This window comes from Peromyscus maniculatus, chromosome 7, assembly GCF_049852395.1.
Source record: "Peromyscus maniculatus bairdii isolate BWxNUB_F1_BW_parent chromosome 7, HU_Pman_BW_mat_3.1, whole genome shotgun sequence".
Classification (NCBI taxonomy): domain Eukaryota; kingdom Metazoa; phylum Chordata; class Mammalia; order Rodentia; family Cricetidae; genus Peromyscus; species Peromyscus maniculatus.
This window is the reverse complement of record NC_134858.1, coordinates 6,256,048-6,282,293: the sequence shown is the minus strand read 5'-3', so window position 1 is coordinate 6,282,293 and position 26,246 is coordinate 6,256,048. Positions and strand designations below refer to the sequence as shown.

General features: G+C 42.8%; 1 protein-coding gene across 3 annotated transcripts in view; it reads left to right on the top strand.

Moving 5' to 3' along the window:
• Arhgap42 (Rho GTPase activating protein 42) overlaps nt 1–26,246 on the top strand; it is a 219,443-nt gene that overhangs the window by 39,180 nt on the left and 154,017 nt on the right. For 2 of the 3 annotated variants that reach the window (XM_042280384.2, XM_006983781.4), the window contains exon 2: nt 19,039–19,134. The exons of the other annotated variant lie outside the window; for it this stretch is intronic. In XM_042280384.2, coding sequence (XP_042136318.1) covers nt 19,039–19,134 — 96 coding nt within the window. The remainder of the gene's footprint in view (nt 1–19,038; nt 19,135–26,246) is intronic. 3 annotated transcript variants of the gene reach the window in all.

Genomic DNA, 26,246 nt, shown 5'->3' with positions numbered 1-26,246 from the left:
GCCAGCTGTGCTGAATCCCTTTGGAGCTGGAGTTAACATGCAGGCTATAGGCAGCCCTGCTAGGTGCTGTGATCCACACTGGGGTCCTCTGTAAGAGCAGTGTGTTGCTGTGAAGGCTTGAGAGATGGTCTGAGAAAACTCCATCCTACAAAGCTTTGGGTTATAAACATTTACCATCTGTGGAGACAGTTTGCTTAAACACAGGTGAATTTCATTTTTTCTTTTCTTAATATTTATTATTTTTCTCTCATACAAAACATCTCAACTGCAACTTCCCCTCCCTTCATTCTTCCCAGTCCCTCCCCACCTCCCCTCTGCCCCAGATCCACCCTCTCTTCCCATCTCCCCCCAGAAAAGAGCAAGGACATCAACTGAACTCAGTATATGATTTCAGACCAGGCACAAACACTCACACAAAGGTTGGGCCAGACAACCCAATAGGAAGAAAAACATCCCAAGAGCAAGCAAAAGAGTCAGAGACATCCCACTCCCCAAACCAAGCCAACAACTGTAATATATATGCAGAGGACCTAGCACAGACCCATGCAGGCTCCTGTCAAGAGGCCATGAAGAGATTGCCTCTCCAGTCTCTGTGAGCTCCCATGAGCCCTACGTAGTTCATTCTGTGAGCTGTCTTCTTCCAGTGTCTTTAATCCTTCTGGCTCCTACAGTTCCTCCTCCTCCTCTTCTGGGGGGTTCTCAGAGCTCTGAATGACCTCTGATCTGAGCTCTCTCTACGTCTAATGTTTTGGCTGTGTGTCTCTGTATTCGCTTCCATCAGCCAGAGACAGCCTCTCTGATGATGACCAGACTAGGTAAGAACTATGAATATAGCAGAACATCATTAGAATTCATTTCATTGATTTTATTTACTTATGTATTTATTGCCAGTCTTGTTTGGTTCTAGCCTCCTATTCCTGGCCTGGGCCTCAAATTAGATTAGTCACTGGTTTGTCATTCCTACAAGTTCTGCACCACCCCAGCACCTCTTGCAAGCAGGTAGGATTGTTGGTTGAAGGTTGTGTGGCTGGGTGGTGTTCCACCACTGGAAGCCTCACTTGGTTACAGAAGAAGGCCAGTTCAGGCTCCGTATCCCGCATTACTAGAGAGGAGTACTTGCTAAGGTCACCCTCATAGATTCCAGGGAGTTTCCACTGGATTGCATTTCCACATGGCCACCTCCCCCCATCCCAAGACAATGAAATGATTCCTAATGATGTCTTTGTGATAGGGTGGAGTGTCCTTTGGGTATATGCCCATGAGTGGTATAGCTGGGTCTTAAGATAGATGGATAACCAATTTCCCAAGGAACAGCCATATTGACTCCCCCAATTAACACCCAATTTCAGTCATTTCTCTCCATACTCTCTCCTTTCATCCCTCCACCCACAGCTCATCCTTCCTGTTCCCATTCCCACCCACCCTAGTCTACCCTCAAAATCTATTTTTCCCCCTTCCCAGGGAGAGCCATGCCTCCACCCTGGAGCTCTCCTTGTTACTTAGTCCTTCTGGGTCTGTGGGTGGTAGCATGATTATCTTTTGCTTTACATTTAGTATCCACTTATGAGTGAGTACATACCATGTTTGTCTTTCTGGGTCTCGGTTACCTCACTCTTTTTTTTTTTTTTTTTTTTGTTTGTTTGTTCCTTTTTTTCTTTTAACAGCTGAGAAAAACTGCAAAGTGTAAATGTTCCACATTTCCTTTACCCATTCTTCTGTTGAGGGACATCTAGGTTGTTCTCAGTTTCTGGCTATTATGAATGAAGCTGCTATGAACATAGTTGAGCAAGTGTCTATGTAGTAGGATGGAGCATCCTTTGGGTATATGCTCAAGAGTGGTACAGCTGGATCTTGAGGTAGATTGATGCCCAGTTTTCTGAGAAACTGCCATATTGATTTCCAAAGTGGCTGTATGAGTTTGACTCCAACCAGCAGTGGAGGAGAGTTCCTCCTTCCACATCCTCTCCAGCATGAGCTGTCCCTTGTGTTTTTGTCTTAGCCATTCTGACCCGTGTAAGATGGAATCTCAGAGTCATTTTGATTTTCATTTCCATGATGGCTAAGGATGTTGAATATTTTTTAAGTGTTTCTTGGCAATTTGAGATTCTATTGTTGAGAATTCTCTGTTTAGATCTGTACACCATTTTTTAATTGAATTATTTGGTTTGTTGATATCTAGTGTCTTAAGTTCTTTATGTGTTTTGGATATTAGCCCTCTGTCAGATGTGGAGTTGGTGAAGATCTTTTCTCATTCTGTAGGTTGCTGCTTTGTTCTATCAAAGGTGTCCTTTCCCTTATAGAAGTGTCTCCGGTTCAGGAGGTCGCAAAAGTTTGTTATTGTTGCTCTCAGTGTCTGTGCTATTGGTGTTCTATTCAGGAAGTTGTCTCCTATGCCAATGTGTTCAAGGCTATTTCCCACTTTCTTTTCTATCAAATTCAGTGTTTCTGGTTTTATGTTGAGGCCTTTGATCTTCTTGGGCTTGAGTTTTGTGCAGGGTGATAGATATGGATCTGTTTACATTCTTCTACATGTTAACATCCAGTGAGACTAGCACCATTTGTTGAAGATGCTTTCTTTTTTCTATAACACAGGTGAATTTCAAAGTTTATATTTATAAACACCTCTGAAATATCAAAGTACAAATTAATGAGATTCTTACTGAAATGTTACTGTGATACAAAAAAAAAAATACCCTAACAAAGTAAGTTATTCATTTTATCAGAACTTTCTCCCACAGGACTTATTTAAATCAGTTAAACAGGTATATGTTTTGGCCTAGAGAGCTAGCTCAGTGAGAAGAGCACTTGCTGATGAGGACCTGAGTTCAGATCCTGGCAACCACATAAGCCAGGGGTGGCTGCAAATGGCTGTAACCACAGCACTGTTGGGGGCTCACTTGGGCTTGCAGGCTGCCAGCCTAGCAGGACAGTAAGGGACTGAATAAGTGGGATTAGGGTAGAGAGGGAAACAGCAGGGCACTGATGACCTCCTCTGCCCCTGTGCACAAGCACACTGGTGCAAGCACCCAAAGCTACATGTGCGTGCACACACACACACACACACACACACACACACACACACACACACACACGAGTGTATCAACTTCCTTAAACAATCCTACCTTGCTGAATAGACAAAGTGAGTTTGCAGTTTCAAAGACTTGAGGACTACTAGAGACAGTGGGGAATGAATTCTGCAGGGTTAAAGACAGTGCAGACAGAACATTAGTCTCATTCCAGTGGAGCTGAGAAGATAGTCTAGACCCATCAAAGGCATGGAAGACAGTGACAATAGCCTATTGACTGGAGATGACAACAAGGAGAATTGGATGCAAATGAAATATCTGGCTGTGGAATGTCAAGACCAAGCTGGTTCTTGAATCCCAGTTCTTCATTTCCTTCAGATCTTTTCAGTAGGACTTCACCCAACTGCCCTGCTTAAACTACAACATCCCCTTCATCCGCATGCAAATGCACACCCCCTTGTGCTCCGCCCTAGTTTTCTGAGAAGCATTTAGCATCATGACCCACTACACAAGCTTACTGTCTCCCTTCAGTGAGGATGCAAGGTTCTTAGCTGGGTTTTATTGCTGTGAAGAAACACTATGACCATTACAACTCTTATAAAGGGAAACATTTAATTGGGGCTGGCTTACAGTTCAGAGGTTTAGATGAACTATCATCGTGGTGGGAAGCATGATAGAGTACAGACAGACTGGAGGAGCTGAAGGTTCTACATTTTGATCTGTAGACAGCAGGAGGAGACTGTGTCCCATGATGGGTGTAGCTTGTGCATGACCTCAAAGCCTGTCCCCACAGTGACACACTTCCTCCAATATGGCCACATCTTCTAATAGTGCCACTCCCTATGGGCCAAGTATTCAAACTCATGAGTCTATGGGGGCCATTACTTTTCAAACCATCACCTTGGAGGAACTCAAACCATCTAGCCTATGTTTGCTTATTGTTAAGTAGCCAGATTTGTGCTTGGAGCATGGAAAAGTACTTAGCTTTCTATAAAGAGACCTAAAGTATCCAGTAAGGTCCTCCGCATGTGGTCTTGTTAAGATGGGATGTGTATATTCTGCAGTAATAGCTCAGGATAGAGCAATTCAGATATACTGTAAGGTAAAGTAAAGTGAACAACACATTTTGATGTAGTCTTGGCTTATGATAAGTAGAATGGAGCTATGGCCATGATTAGTCTACTACTAAAAGCAGTGGATCAGGAAATGAATGGAGTTTATGTTTCTTCCATTTCCCCCCGGGAGTGGTTTCATGAGACCTCCTGGAAAGGACTATACCACAGCTGAAACAGCACAACAGGAAAAAACACCACCCCCTACAAAACTCCAAGAAAGAATGCTTTCTAGCTATGTACCCCAAAGGTAAAATTTCCCTGAAAGTTGACTTGTCACATCATCAGAGACCATGACTGAGATTTGGTCCAGTTAATTGCCTATGGGTGTGGAACAGAACTCATCCAGGGGTGAAGGAGTTAATGCATGGCCCAAACTTTCTTCAAGTGCCAGTGAGAATCTTAAAGTTAACTTATTAAACGAAAGGTCTTTAGTTGAACTGATTTTCCCATGAAGTTCTTCCCTATATCTACATTTTTGAAGATTTCTTTAATTTTTCCACGCTGTTTTAAATTAATTTTTTTGTTTGTTTATTGATTTGCTTTTGTGGAGCTCCAGACCATCCAAGGCTGCATAGTGAGACCCTGTCTGAAAAACAAACAAAAAACAACTCTGGGTTTCATTCCCAATACTAAGAATGAAAAGAAAAAAAGAAAAAAGAAAAAAAGAAAGGAAAGAGGGGAGGAGAGGATGGGAGAGAAAGAAGGAGGGAGGGGGTAAAAAACCTATTTGAGCTGCTGGGAATCAGCAAGTCAAAGGCACTGACTGCCAAGCTGATGACATGTGTTAAATTGCAGGGACATGGGGTGGAAAGAAAGACTTTCTTTCCCTGAAAGGTGTCCCTGACTTCCACTGTACCTTGCAGTGTAGACCAGGCTGGCTTGGACTTCACAGAGCTCTGCTTGTGTCTGCCTAGAGTGTTTGGATTTAAGGTGTGTGTCACCATGTCCAGCAGAACCAGGGTTTTGTGCAAACTAGACAGTTGATCCATCACTGGGCTACATCCTCAGGCCATTTCACAACCCATTAAAGTTATTAGCAAAGACTAGCAAGATGTCTCAGTGGGTTAAGGTGCTTGCTGCCAAGCCTGAAGTTCTCTCTCTGAGACCCACATAATGAATGACGACGTCGATCACCTTCCTTTGGCAAGTTGTCCTCTGACCTCCACATATGTGCCATGGTGAGTGAACTTGTATGCCTTCATGCCTCCTTCCCTAAGCATGCACAATAAAAAACAAACTCAAAAACTGTCAAAACAGAACCACCACAATTAAATAAATACTCACTAGCTTAGCAAGAAAGGCTTTCTTTTTCTGGATCATCTCCCCACTTACCAAAGTCTTAAGTTAATTTGTGCCCCTTTGGTCATGCAGCTGTAAACAATTCTAAAGGGACCTAACTCCAAGTTAAGATTTTAAATTTAGAGACTGGGGCTGTAGTTTGGTAGTAGAGCACTTGACTATAACATATGAAGGCCCAGGTTTCTTTGCCAGCATCACCTCAAAATATGCTCTTCATAGCATGAGAAATATGAACTTGAGATTCTTATCCACTGGACAGAATGTCAGAAGTAAAGGGGGGCCGTGCCAGTTTATTATGTGACCCTTGGTGACGTTGTTACTTAGGCCAAGGAGAGATGACCCAAGTCCTCACTCATACTAGATCTATGCTTTTTTTTTTTAATTTTATTATTATTATTTTTTTTTATTTTGCTGAGAGAGGGTTTCTCTGTGTAGCCCTGCTGGCCCGAAACTCACTTTGTAGACTAGGCTGGCTTTTAATTCACAGATCTGCCTGCCCCTTCCTCCTGAGTGCTAAGATTAAAGGTGTGTACAATCATGCCAGACTTTCTTTGTTTTTTTTTAGAATGAGACCTATTTGTAACTGTGAGATACTGAAAGGAAACAGAAACTGTTAAACCTGAAAAATGAGGGGAGAAAGACAAAAATCCATGACTGTCCTATTAAGCAAGCTTTATTTTAGAGATGCACGTGGGACTGGTCAGTGGCTGTCTCACCTTAAGTCAGGATTTTAGAGAGAGCCTTTACTGGCTATTTGAGGTCCCCTTTATGAGGGAGAAATATAAGATTATCAGCTATAAGTGTGTTTATATGGGTGAGAGAGTTGGCTGTGAAAGGCTGTTAGAGAGACAATGAAAAAGGCAGACAAGGGTATAATCAGGTAAATGGAGTCACATGCTTTGCAGGTGCAGGAATTAATTCTTATATAGAACACAATGGGCTCCTTATTTTGTGAGGTAAGTAGCTCGCATTTTGGTATCACAAAACCAATTCTAGATTGGTCTATAATTGGTGTTCATGAGATGGTCACTCTCTCTTAACAATTTTTTGAAGTTATACTTATTTTTATTTTATGTGTATACGTTTCTCCCAGAATGTGTCTGTATACCACACATATGCAGTGCCTGTGGAGGCCAGAAGAGGGCGTTGGAGCCTCTGGAGCTGGAGGGTGTGGGAGCCAAACTCGGGTCCTCTGTAAAAGCAAGTGTTCTTAAGTGCTGAGCCATTTCTGCAGCCACAGTTTAATCTTTTTTTTTCTTTTAAGTGAATGTTCACTCAATCAGATTTGATGAATCATTATTAATTTCCTTAGAATTTTTATTACCTTTATTTATTTATTTATTTATTTATTTATTTATTTATTTATTTATTTATGTGTGTGTATGTGTGTGTGTCTGTGTGTCACCTGTCTGTATGTGTTAGCGGCGAGGGGCTGCATACATGCAGAAGTCAGTTCTCTCATGCACCTGGTCATGCTTGATGGCAGCTGCCTTCACCCACAAGCTGTCATTTTTTAGACTCTCTCTCTCCCAAGGTAGTGCTGAGATTTTAACTAAGTAGGGAAAATATCTGTCGGGCTTCTGTCAAAAATCTCTCTTTCTCCCCTCTCTTTCCGTCTCCCCAGCAACATAAAAGGTCTTGAAAGAAAACTTCTAACCATTCGCTGTCTCCTTGACCTCATCCACTTGACTCCGTGTGCCCATCACTCAGCATGTGTTTGCTGGAACTCTGCTTTTCCTTTGTTCCTCACAGCACCGTTTATGACTGGTGGTGAGTTTGTACGCACTCACTGCTTTCTTATCTCTAAGTGCTCTTTCCTAGGTTTAGAAAGGCCTCAGTTTACCTTGCCTAAATAACTACCTGAACCCTACATACCTTTCTTCTTAACTAGTTGTAAATATCCTGTGAAGGTAGGTTCTTCGCTCTTTGGGGGCTTATTGCCTGGGAAGGCTATAAATATTGATAAGTTTTAAATCCCGATTGCTGGGTTCCCACTGCCACTGATGTAGTAAGCCAATCAAACTGAATTAATAAATCCAGGTGTAATAAGCAAAGCAATCTTGGGGAACCCTTGGGAAGGCAGGGGAAGAGTCACAGAGCAAGGATCACATGGCAAATATGGCTACCGGGCCTTAAGTACCCTGCAGGCATGGTTTTGGGCAGCTCCAGCAAGGGGCTGGCTTTTAGTGGGGTTTGAAGGGACAGGGGTCTGGAATGGGAAGGCATCTGTAGGGCAGGGGCTGCTGTTTGGCAGACTTTGAAGGGGTGGGTTTGGGGACAGAGATGGGGGAGAGGAGTTGAGTTGGACCTTCCACCAGAACATTCCAGACTCTTTGGGCATATGGGTGCCAGGGCCTGAGGTGGAGCTTCTATCAGAACAGATGTCAATACATGAAATTACAAGATGAAAAGTCACCTAAGCCGCTTCAGTCAATGCTCAGAAGTGACGACAATAACAAAACAAGTAATGTTAAAACTTCCTCTTGAAGCATATTGCTATGACACTCAATGTGAACCACCACAGTGGTGCAGTGATGCAACCCTCACCCACTCCCAGAATTCTCGTCTGGCTGAAGGCAGTTGACCATCACACCAGACAAAAAGAGAGGAATACAAGTTGAGATTACATTCTTCTGGCTAGAACTTTATGCATGAGAGCCTGTTGTGTCTAGAAGATTTTGGTTCTGTTCTGTCTCCTTTCTGGCTCTTACAGTCTTTCTGCCTCCTCTTTTGCAGGATTCCATGAGCCCTGAGGGGAGGGATATGATGGAGACATCCCAGTTAAGACTGAGTGTTCCAAAGTCTCTCACTCTCTACACATTGTGGCTTTCTGTATTTGTTTCCATCTGCTGTAGGAAGAAGCTTCTCTGATGATGATTGAACAAGGCACAGATCTATGAGTATAGCAGGATGTCATTAGGAGTTATGTTAATGCTACATTCCTTTAGCAGAACAGTAGTATTTGGTTTTCCTGTAGGTCCATGACCTACTAGTCTCAGGTTCTTGGCCACCCAAGCAGCATTGGGTATAAGTTTCATCTCATGGGGGAGGGGTGAATATTTTCAAAAAGAGGGGGATGGGGTAAAGGAGTCTGGGATACAAAGTGAGCCACTGTCTGAAATAAAAAAAAATAAATAACACTATAGAGGAAAGATGATACACTTCAACAGCCTAGAAGATAACAGCTTAGTATAGGGCTTTGCAGGGAAGCTAGAGTAGCTAAATAAAGCTTCAACAACAATACCTTCAGTGTATGATACCAGGAAGGGTTGAACGGAAAAAGGAAATAAATTGTAAGAGTTGGCAATAGTCTGGTAAGTGACTGAATAAAGGTGACACGCAATTCCTGTTGAAATCTTGATCTTGAGTAGATAGAGATATTAGGCACTCCAGAGAAAGGTGGCTGCAAGTGTGGAAGACTGGGGATGTACTTGTAGTCAGAGTGCTTGTCAAGCATGAAGAAAGTCCTGGGTTCCACACTCAGCACCTCAAACCTGGTCTGGTGCTACACACCTATGGTCCCAGCACTCACAAGTTCAAGGTCCTCCTTGACTACACATTAAGTCTTAGTCCAGCATGGGCTACATAAGATCCTGTTTCAACAGAGAGAAACAGAATAGTTATGAAAGCAAGAAGAGACCCAGAGGGAACTGCAGTCTCCCACAGGCCTTCACTCCTTCAGTGTTTTCCCCAGGGTAGGGGATGGGTAGTTTATTTTGTCTTTTGAGCTATCTGTTTTTAACTTGGGTTGTAGCAGTAGTGAAATCTTTGTGGCTTTTCAGTTTTAATTTTTATGGAATTTGTGGCTCCATAGACATTGTGGATAAAATCTGGGCAAGTATTGGGTTTTTGTTGTTGTTATTTTTAGGCAGGAATCTTCTGGAATAGCTTCCCAAACACATATCATTCATGGGATTGCAGACTGTTTGGTCTTCATGAACAGCCAGTTCCACTGTTTGTTTTTACTGAAGCTCTCCTGAAGATAGTAATTGAATACCAGATTAAATGTGTTATGCTTACAATGAAAACATTTCATATTCTGTATTTGCTATCATAATAAATAGGGATTTAATAGTTAATGTTTGTTGTGAATCAGTATTTGCGCTTAGGCAATTTCATATACTATCCACAGAATCCAGATTCCACCACGTGTGGAGTTAGTGTCTGCCTCTTTTACAAAGGAAACCTGGGATTCAGTGAAGCTAAGTTCCTGCTCACAGAACACACCAGTCAGTCACTAGAGTGACATTCATGTTTGCTTGTCTCAGTCTATGACACAAGAAAATGATCCTTCCTAACACAGGCCTGCTTTCCTGCTCCGTCACCTTTACAGAACATGACTTCCCATTCATGCTGGAAACATGTTTTGACTTGTGTTGCCTTTGAGAAGAATGAATGTATCCATGCCACATGGGTGCAGAAGATCCAGAATGTTCATCTCCTAATGAGCGAGGTCATTCAGACCTGATTGTTGGCTTTCGCCTTTTTTGACATATTGAAAAGTCCTGTTGCCCCGCCCTAGCACACAGCAGATCTGTTTGGTGGTCTTGAGTAGCCCATGCTTCCTGTGTCTCCAGGGCACTGTGAGCGGTGTCAGGGAAACAGGGCCTCTGTAATTCTGTCTCTGGTGCTGTCTCCCACAGGCTTGCCCACTGCTGGGAGGCAGCATCTCGCGCAGCCCACAGGGAGAGACCATTCCTTGACTCAATTCTACTTTAGCTCAAGCCACATTTATTTAGTGACTAACAATCTCTGAGCTTTGTTCTGGAGTCTCTTGAGGAAGATTTCTTTAAATTATCCAAAACCATTATTTTCTGACATGTACATAAAACAGAAAGTTGCAAAATAAGCATGTAGAGACTTTGTTCAAGTGAAATCCATAGAAACCACAAGTCCCTGTTGTATTTTCCTTGGATTGTGCCACACCCAGCATGCTTTTCTTATGACTTTCCTTCACAGAACAAGCTGACACGTGTGATTCCACCAGAGAGAACACTAAAAACATCTCTGAGATGATTGAAAGCTGAGGCTTGTTTGCTGGACGCCTGACGTGGCCTGTGCTGTAATGTGTGGTGTGGCTTCTGTTCCACTCCTGTGAGCATTTCAGCAGTTTATCTGCAATGGACTCTTTACCTTATGAAAATCCTTCCCTTTCTTCTCCTCTGCCCCTCCCTCCCCCTTCCGTTTCTCTCTCTTTCCCCTTCCCTCCTTCCCTGTGTGTGTGTCATTACTGATGGACTAAGGTAAAAAAGAAAAAGAAACAAAGAATATGTAGGTATTCTCGAGGAGCTCTATCCCTCGGAGCCCACCCCCAGTAACATACTTCCTCTAACAAGGCTCTACTACCTAAAGTTTTCATAATCCCCACAAACAGCACCACCAATGGGGGCCAGGTTCAGATACAGGAGCCTGTGGGGGCCATTTCTCATTCAGTGCACAGCAGTGGGAAGTGGGGTCTTGAAAGAGCTTTGAAGGAAAGAGAGATCTCTGCGAGTTCCAGGTATTTACCCAACCTCCATAAATTTGTGTTTTCTACAATTAAACTCTTACTAATGGCAAGATATTGTGTCAGGTACTGGGTAGATTAGTGGGTGATGTAATTTCTTAACTTCATTACACTATTGAAAATGTGCTGAGTAAGTTAGGTTTACACACACTTAAGATAAGATGTAAAATAGAGAAAGCATTACAAGAGCCACTGTGTGTACTAAGTTAGTAAAGGAAGAATGGAAGCATTGAGCTGGAAGAGACAGGGAGGCCTTTGGAGGAGATGGAGGAATCTTGAAGAAGGGACCATTTTGACTCCGAGTATAAACTAAGTCTATGTTCTTTTTTTTAAAACAATTTATTTATTTTTACTTTACATGCATTAGTGTTTTGCCTTCATGTATATCTGTGCGAAGGCGTTAGATCCCCTGCAACTGGAGTTACAGACAGTTGTGAGCTGCCACGTGGGTGCTGGGAATTGAACCATGGTCCTCTGGAAGAGCAGCCAGTGCTCTTAACTGTTGAGCCATCTCTCCAGCCCCTAAGGATATATTCTAAGTGGGTGAGATAACATTACTACAAGACAGAAAGTGGTTTATTTAAGGTGATGAAATATTTCTGCTACCTGTGGTTTTGATAGGCATCATTAGGTTTGTCTGTAGAAGCTGCCCTTAGGAGTTTTTGAACACAGGAAGTTATTGGTTTTGCTGGTACTTGGCTGCATTTCTCAAGTTCCTGTTCTTAATGACACCTGTAGGAGTTCTCCCAAGCGGAATGGACTGTACCTTCTGAATTGCCACTCTATCCAAACACTGCAGCCACTACTATCCAAAAACTGCAGCCACCACTATCCTAAGACTGCAGTCAACACCATCCAAAGACTGCAGTCACCACCATCCAAAGACTGCAGCCACCACTATCCAAAGACTGCAGTCAACACCATCCAAAGACTGCAGTCACCATCATCCCAAGACTGCAGTCAACACCATCCAAAACTGCAGCCACCATTATCCAAAGACTGCAAACAGTGTAGTGATCTAGGAATGCTGGTATGCGTCCCCCAGTTAAAAGCTCTGATGTCAACCTGTGTGACCTTGGGGAATGGTCTCATCTTTTCTTTTGTTCCTTTTCTTTCATTATTTTCTTACTCATTTATTTATTGAAGATGAGTTGCATGTGCACCACAGCACATGTGGAGATCAAAGGGCAGAGTTCAGATTTTGGCTCTCTCTTTCTACATGTCGCCTTCTTTACTCACTGAGCCACCTTGGTGGTCCATGTACATCCTTTCTGTAACTCAGGCTTTTCATGTGTAAAATGGAAACATTGCTATCTAATAATTCTAATGGTTGTTGTGAAAATGACATGGTTGATTTTTAGGGAGTGCTTTGTAAAGTAACCCCTGATGAGTCTGAGCTGTATAGTCAATGTTCTTAACTTTTCTAGGAAAATTCAATTAGTTATATCCTTCATACTTTTATTGGACTGTGCTCTTGGTAGGGAAGCATCAGTACATCTGCTCTGTTTTGATTTTTGTTGTTTGTTTCTTGAGACAGAGTCTAACGTATCTCAGATTGGACTAAAACTTGCTCCATAGTGGAGACTGATCTTGAGTCCCTGATCTTCCTGCCTCCACCTCCAAGCACCAGGGTTACAGGCTTGCACCACCAGACCTTGCTTTGCTTCAGCTTCATCGCTACTTACTGCCTGCCTATATAAACAGTAAAGTTGACAATATAGATCTGGGAAGATGTCCCCTTGTAGTTCTATTTAAACCTCATCCTGGAGATGCCGCATTTAAAAAGGTGTGCTCCCACAGAAACATATCTTACCTATTGTGTTCCCCAAAATATTGTGCACGCTAATAAACTTAACTGGGGTCAGAGACAGAATAGCCACAATATTAAACATAGAAGTTAAGCTGTGGTAGCACACGCCTTTAATCCTAGCATTCCAGAGGCAGAAATCCATCTGTTCAAGGATACAGCCAAGCATGGTGACTCACACCTTTAATCCCGGGGAGTGATGGTAGAAAGCAGAAAGGTATATAAGGCGTGAGGACCAGAAACTAGAAGCATTTGGCTGGTTAAGCTTTCAGGCTTCTAGCAGCAGTTCAGCTGAGATTCATTTGGATGAGGACTCAGAAGCTTCCAGTCTGAGGAAACAGATCAGCTGAGAAGTTGGCCAGGTGAGGTTAGCTGTGGCCTGTTATGTCTCTCTGACCTTCCAGCGTTCACCCCAATAACTGGCCTCAGGTTTGATATTATTAATAAGAACTTATAAGATTCCTGCTACACTTACCTCTACAGTTAACAACGTCATAGTAAATCCAATGATGCTTCTGAAATACAGGTAGACCGCACCTGCTAAGTCTATGTGAAAGCAAAGCTATAATTAAACATTTACTCCGTGCTTTGTAGTCCTCTTATGAAATGAGGTTTCAGTGTGTCATTAGCGTTATCTCTTCATGGGTGGTACAGGTTATTATTGCTGACTAAAGCCTAATGTCATATCTTCCAAGTTGAAGTGTGAACACATGGGAAGACAATCCACGCTTAACTCTCAGGTAGGCAGATGGGAAGGGACAGCGTGTGGCACTCAAAGCATGGTGACTGTCGGTGCCGTTGCTCACTAGTAAATGAATGTCATCTCTGCTTTCTTACCTGTAAGTGTAACTACTCTGGCTCCAGCTGGAATGGGTTTTCTTGGTTGTCTTTAGACCCCCTGTGTCTAGGCTAGATCCTCTACATGGCATGGTTCCTTTTCTCTCTTTTTTAAATTAAATATTTATTTCTTTAGTTTTATGTGTATGAGCTACCTGAATGTATGGATGTGGATCATGTGCATATCTAGCGCAAGGAGAGGCCAGAAGATGTCAGAGCTCTTGGGACTGGAGTTACTGAGGTTGAAAGCCACCCTGTGTATGCTGGGAGCTGAAACTGAATCCTCTTTAGGAACAACAGTGCTCTTAACTGTGAGCCATCTCTTCACCCATGGCTCATACTCTTAATCTTTCCTTTGGTATTTAAGAGAAAAATTTGATTTTCTGTTGTTTGTGATAATTTAAAATTAGCAATAAATTTAAAAGTTAGTTGTTTTTTTTTAAAGATATGATCTCATAGAGCCCACGCTTGCCTTTAATTCTCTGTGTAGCCACAGATGTCTATGAACTTTTGCTCCTCCCAAGTCCACATCCTGAGAGCTGGGATTATGGGTTGCTGAGGATGAATACCAGGGTTCTGTGGATGCTACACAAACATTCTACAACTAGAACTATAGCTCTAGCCTTTAATTTGGTTTTAAACCGAGGTTATTTTATTATGTGAGTTATCTTTATATAAAGGAGGCTTGAAGCTGTACTTTCATTTAGGGAATTCATCTAGACAACTATAGAGTTGTGTGTGGTTTCGATTTTTTTTCCCCTCTGAGACAGGGTTTCTCTGTGTAGCCCAGGCTGTCTGCTCTGTAGACCAGGCTGGCCTTGAACTCACAGAGGTCTACTGCCTCTGTATCCTGAGTGCTGGGATTAAAAGCGTGCACCATCGATGCTGGGCTGAATTTGTTTTATATTTCAATTTCCAGTGCTGGGATTGAACTCAGGGCCTTGAGTGTGTTAAGTCTATGCTTTCTCACTTAAGTACACCTACAACCCCAGGTTGTGTCATTTTCAAACTGAAGAAGGATATTGCGCTTTCTAATTCAGAGTTGTACACCAAGTAGGAGATAAAAAACAAGATTATCAGTTTAGGGTACATTCCCTATTTTGTGTTGTGCATTGCTACCAGCAAACATAAGCTCTTTGGCTTGATGACATTTCGTTTGGCCCTTCACCATAACCTTGGCAGTTGCAAAGCGAGACTAAATAGAAGAGAGATCAAGGATCCAAAACACACTGGCAGTTGAAAACATCCTATTCTAAACTTTTCCCTTGAGCCTTAGAATTGTCCCATAACCTGCTTGGGGTCTGGAATCTCACATGTACTCCAGCCTGCTTTGCTTCCCCCAGCACTGGGAAGTCTCATTGATTGGTGGTGGGGTGAGGGTGGGAACTGAGTCAATCAAGTGTTGAGATAGACACTCACCTGCTACACAGAAACACATAGGAATACCTGTTGCAGCTAAATTGCTTTTTAATACATCAAATGAGAAATGTGAAACTGCTAAGTCCAATTTCTTGAGCACTCTCCAAGGACTGTGGTCTGCCATGCCCCTCTGATAACTGAACATCTCCCTTTCTCCTTTTCTGACATGCTTACCTGCGAACAGCCAGTGTGTTCTCAGTGCTCTTCAGGTGCCAGAAGATTTCTTTTGGATGCATTGTCTACTTACTTACGTACATAGACCTGAGAGGTGAACTGTGGCACAGCAGATGAGGAAATGGAGCTACAGATGCTGTTGAAATTTCACTCTAGATTCCTTCATTCCCTGGCTCATGTGATGTCCGTCAAATGAATTCAGAGCACACACACAGAGCATTTCATAGATGACAAACTTAGTTAATTGCAGAATAATGAGGCACGCTCACAGGGTGGGGGTAGTCACCAAGAGGGCCAGTGAGGAGGAAATAGCACGAGAGTGGCCAGTGGCCAGAGAGACCACTGTGCTGATCTACGTGTAGGCTTTATATTATCTCTTAAAGATTCTGGGACAGCTTTTTGGGGAGCACAGTCCTAACCAGGTGATTGGCAGGCCCATTTGGATTAGCTTTTACAGGAGGGCTCAGTGGTATTTTTTGTTCTTTACCCAAAAGCCTCCAGCTAGGCAAAGTGATCGTAGGATCTTTGTGCCATTTTGTATGTTATGTCTCCACTTACGGTCAGAACTGTGACTGAGAGCCTTCTTCTGAGCAGCAGCCAGTGTCTTACAGTTTTAGCTTCCTATTTTAAAGCTGCTAATTATGGGGTGGGGACGTACACGAAGACCCCAAGCCTGTTTATGTGTAACTGGCTGCTTAATAGGGAGGTCATGGAACTTACCCATAGTGCACCACTCGTTACTGGAAACAGCAAGATCTGAACCCGGCCAACCCTCATGCAGAGCCAATGTCCAATGCTTGCCTGTGTTTGCAGTGTTATTTATGAGCAGGATAAGAATTCACAGCGCTCTCTGAAAGGATTTCACAAGTTAGGTTTTATAGTCCTGGAATCCAGAGAGCTCAGAAGGAGTTTAGGGAGAAATGGAAGATTGTACCTGGAGTTCCGATGATGTTGTGTCCAAGCAGCTCATCTGAGATTGTGAGAGGCTCAGAAGGCTTCTTGCTGGTGGGAGCGAGGGAGAAGGAAAGCCATTCACTGGAGAATCTCTGGTCTCTTGACATGCCAGCCTTCTTGATAGTCTGTGTGGGACAGTAAAGCAAGGTCAATCGAATACTTCCCTCCAGTCTTACCAAGGCACTCACAGACAGCTGAACATTTCCTAGGCGTCAGCAGGCCTTCTCTCTCTTGTCATAGTTTGCGATGTGGCTCTTACTGTTTCCTGTGTAGCTTGGCACCTTGGTAATGTGTGTTGTTTCACAGTACCCTTTTTTGAAGGCCAATCAACTTTGCTGCTTGTGTGAGCTGGACTGAATGATAAGTAATGGATGCCACTTCCTGTCTTGTCTAACAGGCTGAAGGTTCAAACCTCCTTTCATCTTCCCAGCAGCCCTGAAGTACTAACTGGCTGTTGTACAGACCAGGAAAAGGAACCTCTGGAAGAGTAAACACAGCATAGGCAACCGGGAAGTCCAGCTTGATAAGCTCTCGTTTTTCTCCTTGATTAAGAATTCACCAGCGAGCATCTTTCTTCATGATCTCAATGTGTGCACGAATGGGCTTTGTAGCTGGCCCTAGAGTTTTCTGCTTTCATAAGAGGAGATGCCTATTTGCCAGGAACATCCTCTAGAGCAGCAGCTCCCCATCTGTGGGTTGTGACGCCTTTAGGGGTCGAATGTCCCTTTCACAGGGGTCACCTATCAGATATCCTATATATCAGATATTTACATTACAGCCCATAACAGTAACAAAATTACAGTTATGCAGTAGCAATGAAAATAATTGTATGGTTGGGGGATTATCACAACACGAGGAACTGTATTAAAGGGTCTCAGCATTAGAAAGGTTGAGAACCACTGCTCCAGAGCATGATTTTTTGTTTGTTTTTTTGAGACAGGGTTTCTCTGTGTAATTTTGGTGCCTGTCCTGGATTTATTCTTTAAATAAAAACAAACCAAACAAAACCTCTCCCTCATATATTTAAAACAAAACCTCAACAGAATCTCCACAGTTCTGAAGCTTGGGGCCATGATTGGGGAATGTGTCCACAATCATCCTCCAGTGTCTTTGCTAATGGCTCCTTGGATGTAAGCCTTCAGGAATGTTTAAGTCCTGAGCTATGCAGCCACAATTTACAGCTAAGGAAGTCACCTGTTAACTGATAAGGGAGACAGTATTTGGGCTGAGCACAGCAGGAGTCAAGGCTATTGCAGTAGACAAGGGAGACAGAGTTTAAGTCTAAGAGCGACAATGGAGGATTTATAGTCTGTTCTGGGCAGGTTTAGGAGTTGTTGGGTAAAAAACTGTGGGAGACCAGCCTCACTTTTACGACCAGAGTTCTCTTGAGCAGGGAGAAGTGGGAAATATTTAGATAGAAAGAGATACCTAGACGACAAGAGGAAAGAAAGAAACACAGGATAGCCTCGGGAGGGCCTGGACCAAAACTCACCAGCCCAGAACTTTATTCAAAAGGGTTTTTTACAAGAATGTCAAAGGGTGAGGCAAAAAGACCTCCTCCTGCTAGATACAACCAAGTGTAGACCCTTCCAAACACCTGGTACCCAGGCCTATGGCCCAGTCATCCTCTTATGCAGTTCTGCTGGGTAAAGCCACTAGGAAACCTCGGTGGGCTCCAACAAAAAACAAGACAAGAAGTGACGCACACGGTAGGGGGATTTGTGCTGAGGACAGGTCTGTGCGTGAGGGGTGGAGTGTACTGAAGCAGCTGGCCAGGTGCTGAGGTTGGGGATTCTCTGTCTCTTAGCAGGATCCTTGCTAACTTCAGGCTGTAGAGACCCAGCAAGGAAGGGAACACAGTTGGAGAACTCCAGTAACAGTTTGATGAAGGAAACATCTGAGTCCCATAGACTGGGTCAAATACAGAGGTTTAGCATTGGTTTATAACTCATGCAAGAATACTATTGCATAGAATACATAAGTATTTTAATTTGAGAAAAACTATACATTTTCTTGCTGTAAACATCTATGGAAGAGTCGCAGTAAAGGTCAGCATGGTTCTGAGAGATGAGAACTCCACAGTTTCCCTGATGTACTGTGATGTTCGTTATTTTTAATTTCATTTGACACATTTGAGTGGAGTTTGAGGGCCTGTCGCTGTAGTTATAAATCCTTGGCATATATTAATTCATTTAATTCTGAAAGGGAGTCATTGTTACTCCATTTTTTTTTTTTTGCATATAATAGCAGGAAACCAAGGCCCAAAGGAGTTCAGCAAGTAGCCCAAGGTTACGTAGCAAGCAACTCAAGGGACTTGACTTTCAATCCAGGCAGCCCAGCTCAGGACTGGAAATCATTCTCATGGGCTGCATTCAAGGCTGCTGCTTCCCAAGGATTTGCATCTTTTTTGGGGGGTTTTCATGGAAGGTACTTTATTTTTCACCCTAGAAATAATGAAAAACTCCTTTCCTGACAAGAGACTCCGATCCTCATTTGGACTGAAGTCTGGGTGGAGGCGTTTGACATGGGTCTCTGAGCAGGTGCAGTGCCATTTGTAAACAGCTGCTCAGGTCATCTCTCCTCTTCTGCATCTCAGGCAGCAGTCCACTGGGGAGAACACAGTCCCGCCATTCTCACACCCTCAGCTTCTCCCCACCCCCACATTCCTTCTGTTGTCAAATAAATGTGCCGTTTGTGATGTGTGATAAAGAGTTCCAGATCATCTACTTCTGGCCCCACTCTTTTCTGGAAGGGTCAGAGCCCTCTAAGCAGGGCAGTTCCAGACTCTAAAGCATGTAGTTATTAAATTTTGCTTCTATTTACCAAGCTTGCATTTTAGAACTGTGTCTTTACTGGGATTCTCTGTGGCACTTGGCCTCATGGTGGTTCTTTTCACTGCAGATCTATCCATGGCTGTACAGAAGTTTTCCCAGTCTCTGCAAGACTTCCAGTTTGAATGTATTGGAGATGCTGAAACTGATGACGAAATCAGTATTGGTGAGTACTGTAGTCCCCAAGTTTGACTGCACGTAGTGATCTCATTGAAATCACACAGGCAATTACACATACCTAAACAATAAACATCTAAAATAGTCTCTGGCTTTTATAACACTGAGAGTGTGATTTTGGGTTTCTGTGAAAAAATATTACAAATTGTTTCTAAATAGACTGGTTTTCTTCATAGGGAAATTACTTAATCATTCCAACTCAGATCAGCTCTTTGAGAAAATACAGGTTAACAGTCCTTGTCTCTGCCTTCAAACATGGACTGGGCATATACTCAATATATACATATAGGATTTAAGAGATACCTTTTTTTTTTTTTTTTAGTTTGTACTGAATTCTTTGCTAACACTAGGATTTTTTTTAGAAAGAAAACAAATCACATTTAGTCATGATGTGTTGAACTAGTGTTCTGACAGGTTATGGTTCAACAAGTTTCAGGCAGAAAGTATATATTATGTATTTTTTTTTGGAAAAAATTTGAGACCAGATCCCATGTATTCCAGATTTCCCTCAAGTACTAGGTAGCCAAGGTGACTTAACTTCCCGGTCTTCCTGTAGTTTAGACTGCTTGAGTAATGTGTGTGCCTAGTTTATATGGTACTGGGATGAAACCTAGGATTTTAATGCATGGTAGGTGAGCCAATGCTTACTTATGAGCTCTGTGTTCAGGAGTGTGAGGTTCTGGGAGAGGGAAGCATGAGTATGGCTGGTGTCTGGATTTGTGGATGGCTCTTCTGACAATCTGGGTTGGAAAGTGGCTCATTCGTACCTGTTGGGGAGTCTGAAGAAAGTAGGAGGAGCCCCGCTTGCTACATGAACATCAGACATGTTCCCCTCTTCTTTCATTCTTGGGATGAGTGGGAAAGGTCAGCATGAATGGTCAGGGACCATCACCATCTGGAACTGTGGTGTTGGGTTGCTTATTGCCCTCTGACACTGGAGACCTTTGCACCAGGTCTTCATGTGCTTAGCTATGCTGTTCTGCTTAGTGTATGCCTGTCACTTCTTGACATTTTTGTTGTGCATCTATATGGCTCCCAACACAGTCAGATAAAGCCTAAATTTTATTGCTAAGATAATAAGACATCAGCATCATCATTTAGGAAAATAATACTCAAGTAATCATGTTATGTTTTACTTAGTTATAAAATGAAATTCTGTGCAGATGAAAGCTAGGCCCCTTTCTATAAGTCTGGGCATTTGACTTGTGTTTACCTCATGAGAGTCAGTCTTTTGGAGACAAGATTTACAAAGCTTTCATTTTTCTATGTGTTTCTAATAGAATGAAGCATATAATTAGTAGTATTTTTCTTTTGTAGGGGATTATGCAAATACTTCTCAGTTTTTACAGGCATCATTTTTAATGGTTTGGTGACTTTATTCCATTAGGTTCATATAATGGATTTATGGAAATTCATAAAACAATGTCTGGAGTATATCTGGTTGCTCCAGATTGATCTTTCACCTATGACTGCTAAGAATGCAAGCAACAGCTATCTGTATAGTCTTTAACTTTCCAATAAGCCTTTGATGTCAGGTTTCTCTTGAAGTCACACTTGGAGAATGTGGGAGTTGCAGTGTAGGGTTTTAGTCATGGTTCTCTGCAGCCTTCCAAGCAGGCCTTAGGTAATTTCCCAGTGTTGTGGTGAACTTGGTCTCTCATCTGTTTGACTCTTTCTGGCTTAAGTAAATGAATATTCTTATGTTCTGCTTGCTTGTAGATTAGGTTTGAAAGGTGTGCATTGACCAGTAGATGAAGGCTTACCTGTAAGCTGCCAATACTTAACTACATTCTAATGTTTAAGGGCTTTGTGGGATGAGATAATAGATGGGTAATTAAGGGGTAAATGTTGCTACTTTTACATCAAGAGATATAATAGTCAGGGTTCTCTAGAGTCACAGAACTGAATATAACCCTAAATTATATATATGTATATAACACAACAATGTATATAAATATAAGTGAATTTATTGGAAGGATTTACAGGCTGCAGTCCAACAATGGCTAGCTGTGAATGGAAAGTCCAAAAATCTAGTAGTTGCTCAGTCCCATGAGGCTGAGTGTCTCAGCTGGTCTTCTGTATATGTTGGAATACTGAAGAAGTAGGCTTCAATGTCCGTGAAGGCATGGATGTGCTGACAGGGTTGAGGGCAAGCAGGTGGAGAATGAACAAAAGCTTCCTTCTTCCATGTCCTTATATAGGCTTCTAAGCAGCAGGTGTGGCCCAGATTGAAGGTGTGTCCTGCTACCTCAAAATCTGGATTAGAGGCCTGTGTAATCCTGCCTCAAGATCCAGATCAAAAGTCTATGTCTTCTTGCTTCAAGATCTGGATCACAGGTGTGCCCTCCATTTCTGGGTTGTAGCTCATTCCCGATATAGTCAAGTTGACAACCAACAACAGTCATCATGAGAGATTAGCTACTTGATTCATCTTTGTGTGTCTGTGCTGCTGAAGATGGAACCCCAAGATTTCCATGCTAGCCAAGTATTCTACAATGAGCTACATTCCTAGTCCTAAGCCAAATGATTTCTTCTAAGCAGAAATTATTTCTATAACAAGTAAGGTAAAAATATAGTAAATTCATCTATGTTAATCACCCAACATTTATATCTTGTAATTCAGCCTACAAATGCAGTTTAGGCACTTTAAAATAAATTCTGTGGGTAATAGAAGACTTTCTAATCTCTTTTAACATGAGAATAAGAGGTTATCCCAATCTGTTTCCATGGACAGGGAACTGAGAGAGATGTATAACCGAAGGCTGAAGTGTGGGGTTGCTGGGGTGGACAACGGATGCCCTTGCATACCCTCAACAGCTCCAGTTCTGCAGGGGAAGGCCAACACTTCATGTCCTAACCCTGACTTGTTGAAGGCCCAGTTTGAGTTTTTTATTTCTTCAGTTCAATAAAAGAATAAAATAGAGACAGAGCTGTGTGATGGTGGTGCATGCCTTTAATTCCAGCACTCAGAAGGAAGACAGAGGCTGATGAATCTTTGAATTTGAGGTCTGTCTTGTCTACATAGTGAGTTCCAGGACAGTCAGGGCTACATAGTGAGACCCTGTCTAAAAATAAAGCAATAAAACAAAACAAAATGAAAGCTGGGGGCACGGGGGAAGAGAGAATGAATTAGTCCCAGCATTGACTAATGGCCAAGCAACCTCAGCCAAAATAGCATTGAGACTCACCTGACCTGACTGTAAAGCCAGGTGATGGTTTAAGAACACCAGAAAAGATCTTTCCTAAGTATGTGGCCTGAGTGCAGTGATGTGTAAAGTCAGCAGCCAGCTGTCTGAGTGTAAAGATGGTGATGAGAGCAGGACACAGGATGACAGGGAGAGGCATGATTCTCTGTAGCTTGAGTTTTTCTGTCTTGCCCACAGTCAGGACAAATCTTTGTCACCCGCCAGTCCCACAGCCACTTAGACCCAACCAAGTAAACACAGAGACTTATATTGCATACAAACTGTATGGCCGTGGCAGGCTTCTTGCTAACTGTTCTTATAGCTTAAATTAATCCATTTCCATAAATCTATACCTTGCCACGTGGCTGGTGGCTTACCGGCATCTTCACATGCTGCTGGTCATGGCGGCGGCTGCAGTGTCTCTCTGCCTCAGCCTTCCGCTTCCCAGAATTCTCCTCTCTCCTTGTCCCACCTACTTCCTGCCTGGCCACTGGCCAACCAGTGTTTTATTTATTGACCAATCAGAGCAATTTGACATACAGACCGTCCCACAGCACTTCCCCTTTCTTTTTTTTTTAAAAGGAAGGTTTTAACTTTTACACATCTCCAAAGTCAGCTTGGTATATTTGGGAATTTGGGCGTAGCTTCTCTTACTACTTCCTGCTGGAGGGGGGCGCTGTATCTTATGGGGACACAAAGAAAATTTTAGGATCATGGTGTAGTCCGTGAGACCGTATCGTCTGAGCCAGTTGCCTTGAAACAATTCTGGATGTTGGATCATCTGGACCATGGTGTCATCGGAGACCTTTCAGGTGGTCTTGGCTGGTCAAACCTGATGTATCTTAATCTGGAACAAATCCATAGCCTCTGGCTTTCTGTGGAAACAAAACCAGAGCCTCTTTTCCAAAGCAACATATCCTTATAGCCAAATTTTGAAGTCAAGGTACCTTTAAAATACACATTTTGGCATAACTCAACAGCTTTTGCAATCAAATGTTTTTCTTCAGTTACAAATATCAAAGAGAACATAATCCAGATTCTCTGTGTGGTAGCCATCTTTACATGGCTTATTTTTTATATTACCTTGAGCCTATTGCTTAAACTGCAGCCTTTTAAGCCTGAAATGGCGCTGCGGCTGCTGGCTCCGCCCATTTCAGCTTCCCAACATGGCGGTAGTACCTTTTCCGCCAGCTCTGGGAGCCATCCTGGGTCTATGCTTTTATCCAAGCAGTGTGTAGCCCAGAAACCTCTTTTTGTTTTGTACTAGCAAAGGCTAAATCCACCATGCAGCTTAATGTGCCACTTGCAGAGGCCTCATTCCCGCCATACTGCAGGTCAAGCTTGCACACAAGGAACCCGCCAGTAACTCAAACCGGCAGCTGCTGCTCATTTGAGAGAGACAATTAGGAAGCTGTTTTTAGCTCCGTTTTAGAATCTTTTCTCAGGTTTTAGGTAGAAACTCTTGCCAACACGTTGGGCGCCATTTGTAGCTTGAGTTTTTCTGTCTTGCCCACAGTCAGGACAAATCTTTGTCAATTCTCATGTGCCTGTGGTGGAAGAAGAAGACCGCGGACCTTGAGGAAAGAAAAGGTTGTGGCTTTACCACGGCTACTTAATTTGTGAAAGCTGTTCTGGGGAGTCCGTTCAGTGAGGAGGCCAGTGTCCAGCCGGTAAATCCTTCCTGCTCTCCAGCTGTCCTCCTCTGCCACACCCATGCCCTTTTGACCTTGTTTGTTGGTTTGTTTTTGTTTTTGTTTCTGTTTGGCCAGTGACATTTGGTTTGGAACAAAAGAAACTGGAATTACTCATCCAGGAACCAATAGGGAATTCTTGGGGGCACTCGTGTGCTGAAGTCCCAAACAGAACATTCTATTCTGCACACTGCTTCTCAGCCAAGCACTGCTAGCAGCCATTGCTTCTCAACTCCAAGGATAGGTGAGCTCTGGGCTTCTGCTTGCACACACTGGTGTAGATGTAACCAACCGTCTTATTAAAACAAGAAACACAGAACCAATGTAAAAGAGAAAGCCAAGAAGTCAGAGCTCAGAGCTAAAGTCTTACCTCCTGCGGTGGTCCTAGCTCTCCGAAAGAGAGCTACTTCCTGTGTGTATGTCTTTAAATAGTATTTCTGTTCTGCCTTCTCATTGGTTGTAAACCCAACCACATGACTGCCTTGTCACTGCCTGTAAGTACCGCCCTCCAGGTCTTAAAGGAGTATGTCTCCAATGCTGGCTGTATCCCTGAACACACAGAAATCTATGGGATTAAAGGCGTGCGCCACCACTGCCACGCTCTTTCTATGGCTCTAATAGCTCTGATCCCCGGGCAACTTTATTTATTAACATACAATTAAAATCACATTTCAGTACAAATAGAATACCACCATATACTGGCCTGCCTGCTGCATGTAGCCCTGATGAGTGGAAGCAGCTTGTTGAGTCCAGCCAAATTACCTTCCAACTATGCTCAAGTTGCTTGCTTTGTGTACCACTTGGAGTTTTGAACTAAGAAGACTGAGTTAGGAATCTGGAAGTTAGAAATTGATGGTGGTGGGGAGTGTCAACTTTTCTCTCAAGTGATATATTTATAGAGTAGATAGAACAAAATACATAGTTATTTTGCTATGATCTATTACAATGAGTAATATTTTCCAATACAAAAGCATACTGCCCTGTGCACTGGTATCACTGGTGCCCATACATGCTGGAATTGGCCGTGTTTCATCATGAGTTATGTGTACATCTTTAAGACTAGTGGAAACAAAAGGATTTGCATACAGAAAACAATCTTATTCTATCAAAAACTCTGTTTATGAGATGGCTCCACTTCTGGGTTGTCACTTCAGGGGGCCGGGCTTGTCCCGACTTGCCCTGACATGTCCAAAGATGCTGCAGCTAATCAAATGTAACTGCTGCTTGCTTAACCAATCCTGTTTGCTAGAGATGACTTAGCTGTCCCTGGAATTCCCCTAGCTGTGTATAAAAGGAGCCTGCGAGCTTCTCTTGGGGTTGCTGCTATTTTGTTGTGTGGCTGACCCCAGCATACTGAAATTTGTTCTCGAGAAATAAACACTCTTGCTTTTGCAGACGTGAGTGGTGGTCTTTTGAGGGGCGATTTGTGGACTCTAACGTTTACAATTATTCAGCTTAAATATTTGAAAGTTCAAAGATGTTATTGTGAGCCTACCTGTGAGACAAGTAGTCTTCTAGGATTAACTGAGCTCTTAAGAGTGTAGGATAATGAAAACTGTGCATCTTCACACATTATTCTAGAATTTAGTCCATTCATATCAAAGGTGGAACATGCAAGTTTCTCTAATTTGTTCTTCTATTTAGTGCCTAGAAGTAAATTTTAATATTTTTGTGTATGTGATACATGTATGTATTTACATATTTGAATGTAGGAATGTGTGTGTGTGTGTGTGTGTGTGTGTGTATGTGTGTGTGTGTGTGTGCACAGACCATCCTGTGCATATGGAGGACAGAAGACAAGCTCAGTGTTGGTCCCAGCTTTCAGCATGATTCAGATGGGAGTTCTTCATTGTTTGTGGCTGAGCTTTGCAGGCCAGCTGGCTGGCAGCTTCCAAGGAGTCTCCCCATCTGGACCTCTCATTTGACCGCAGTTCTGGGATTATGTGTGCATTACCAAGCTGAGCTTTTACATGGGCTCTACTCATTTAAACTCAGGCCCTCACTCTTGAGTGGCAAGTGCTCTACCCACGGAGCCATCTCTCCAACCCTTGAAGTAATTCCCAAGCCCAAGCCTATAAAAAGGAAGTCTAGACTTTAAAGAAACTCAGATACTTTTAGTTGAGCTGAGCTAGTGCCAGTACAGTGTTAGGCCTTAATCCAGGGCAAAGTTTATTTGTCCTGAGCAATCCTGGAAGTCATCTGGCAGTGCATGTGCAATGTGCATA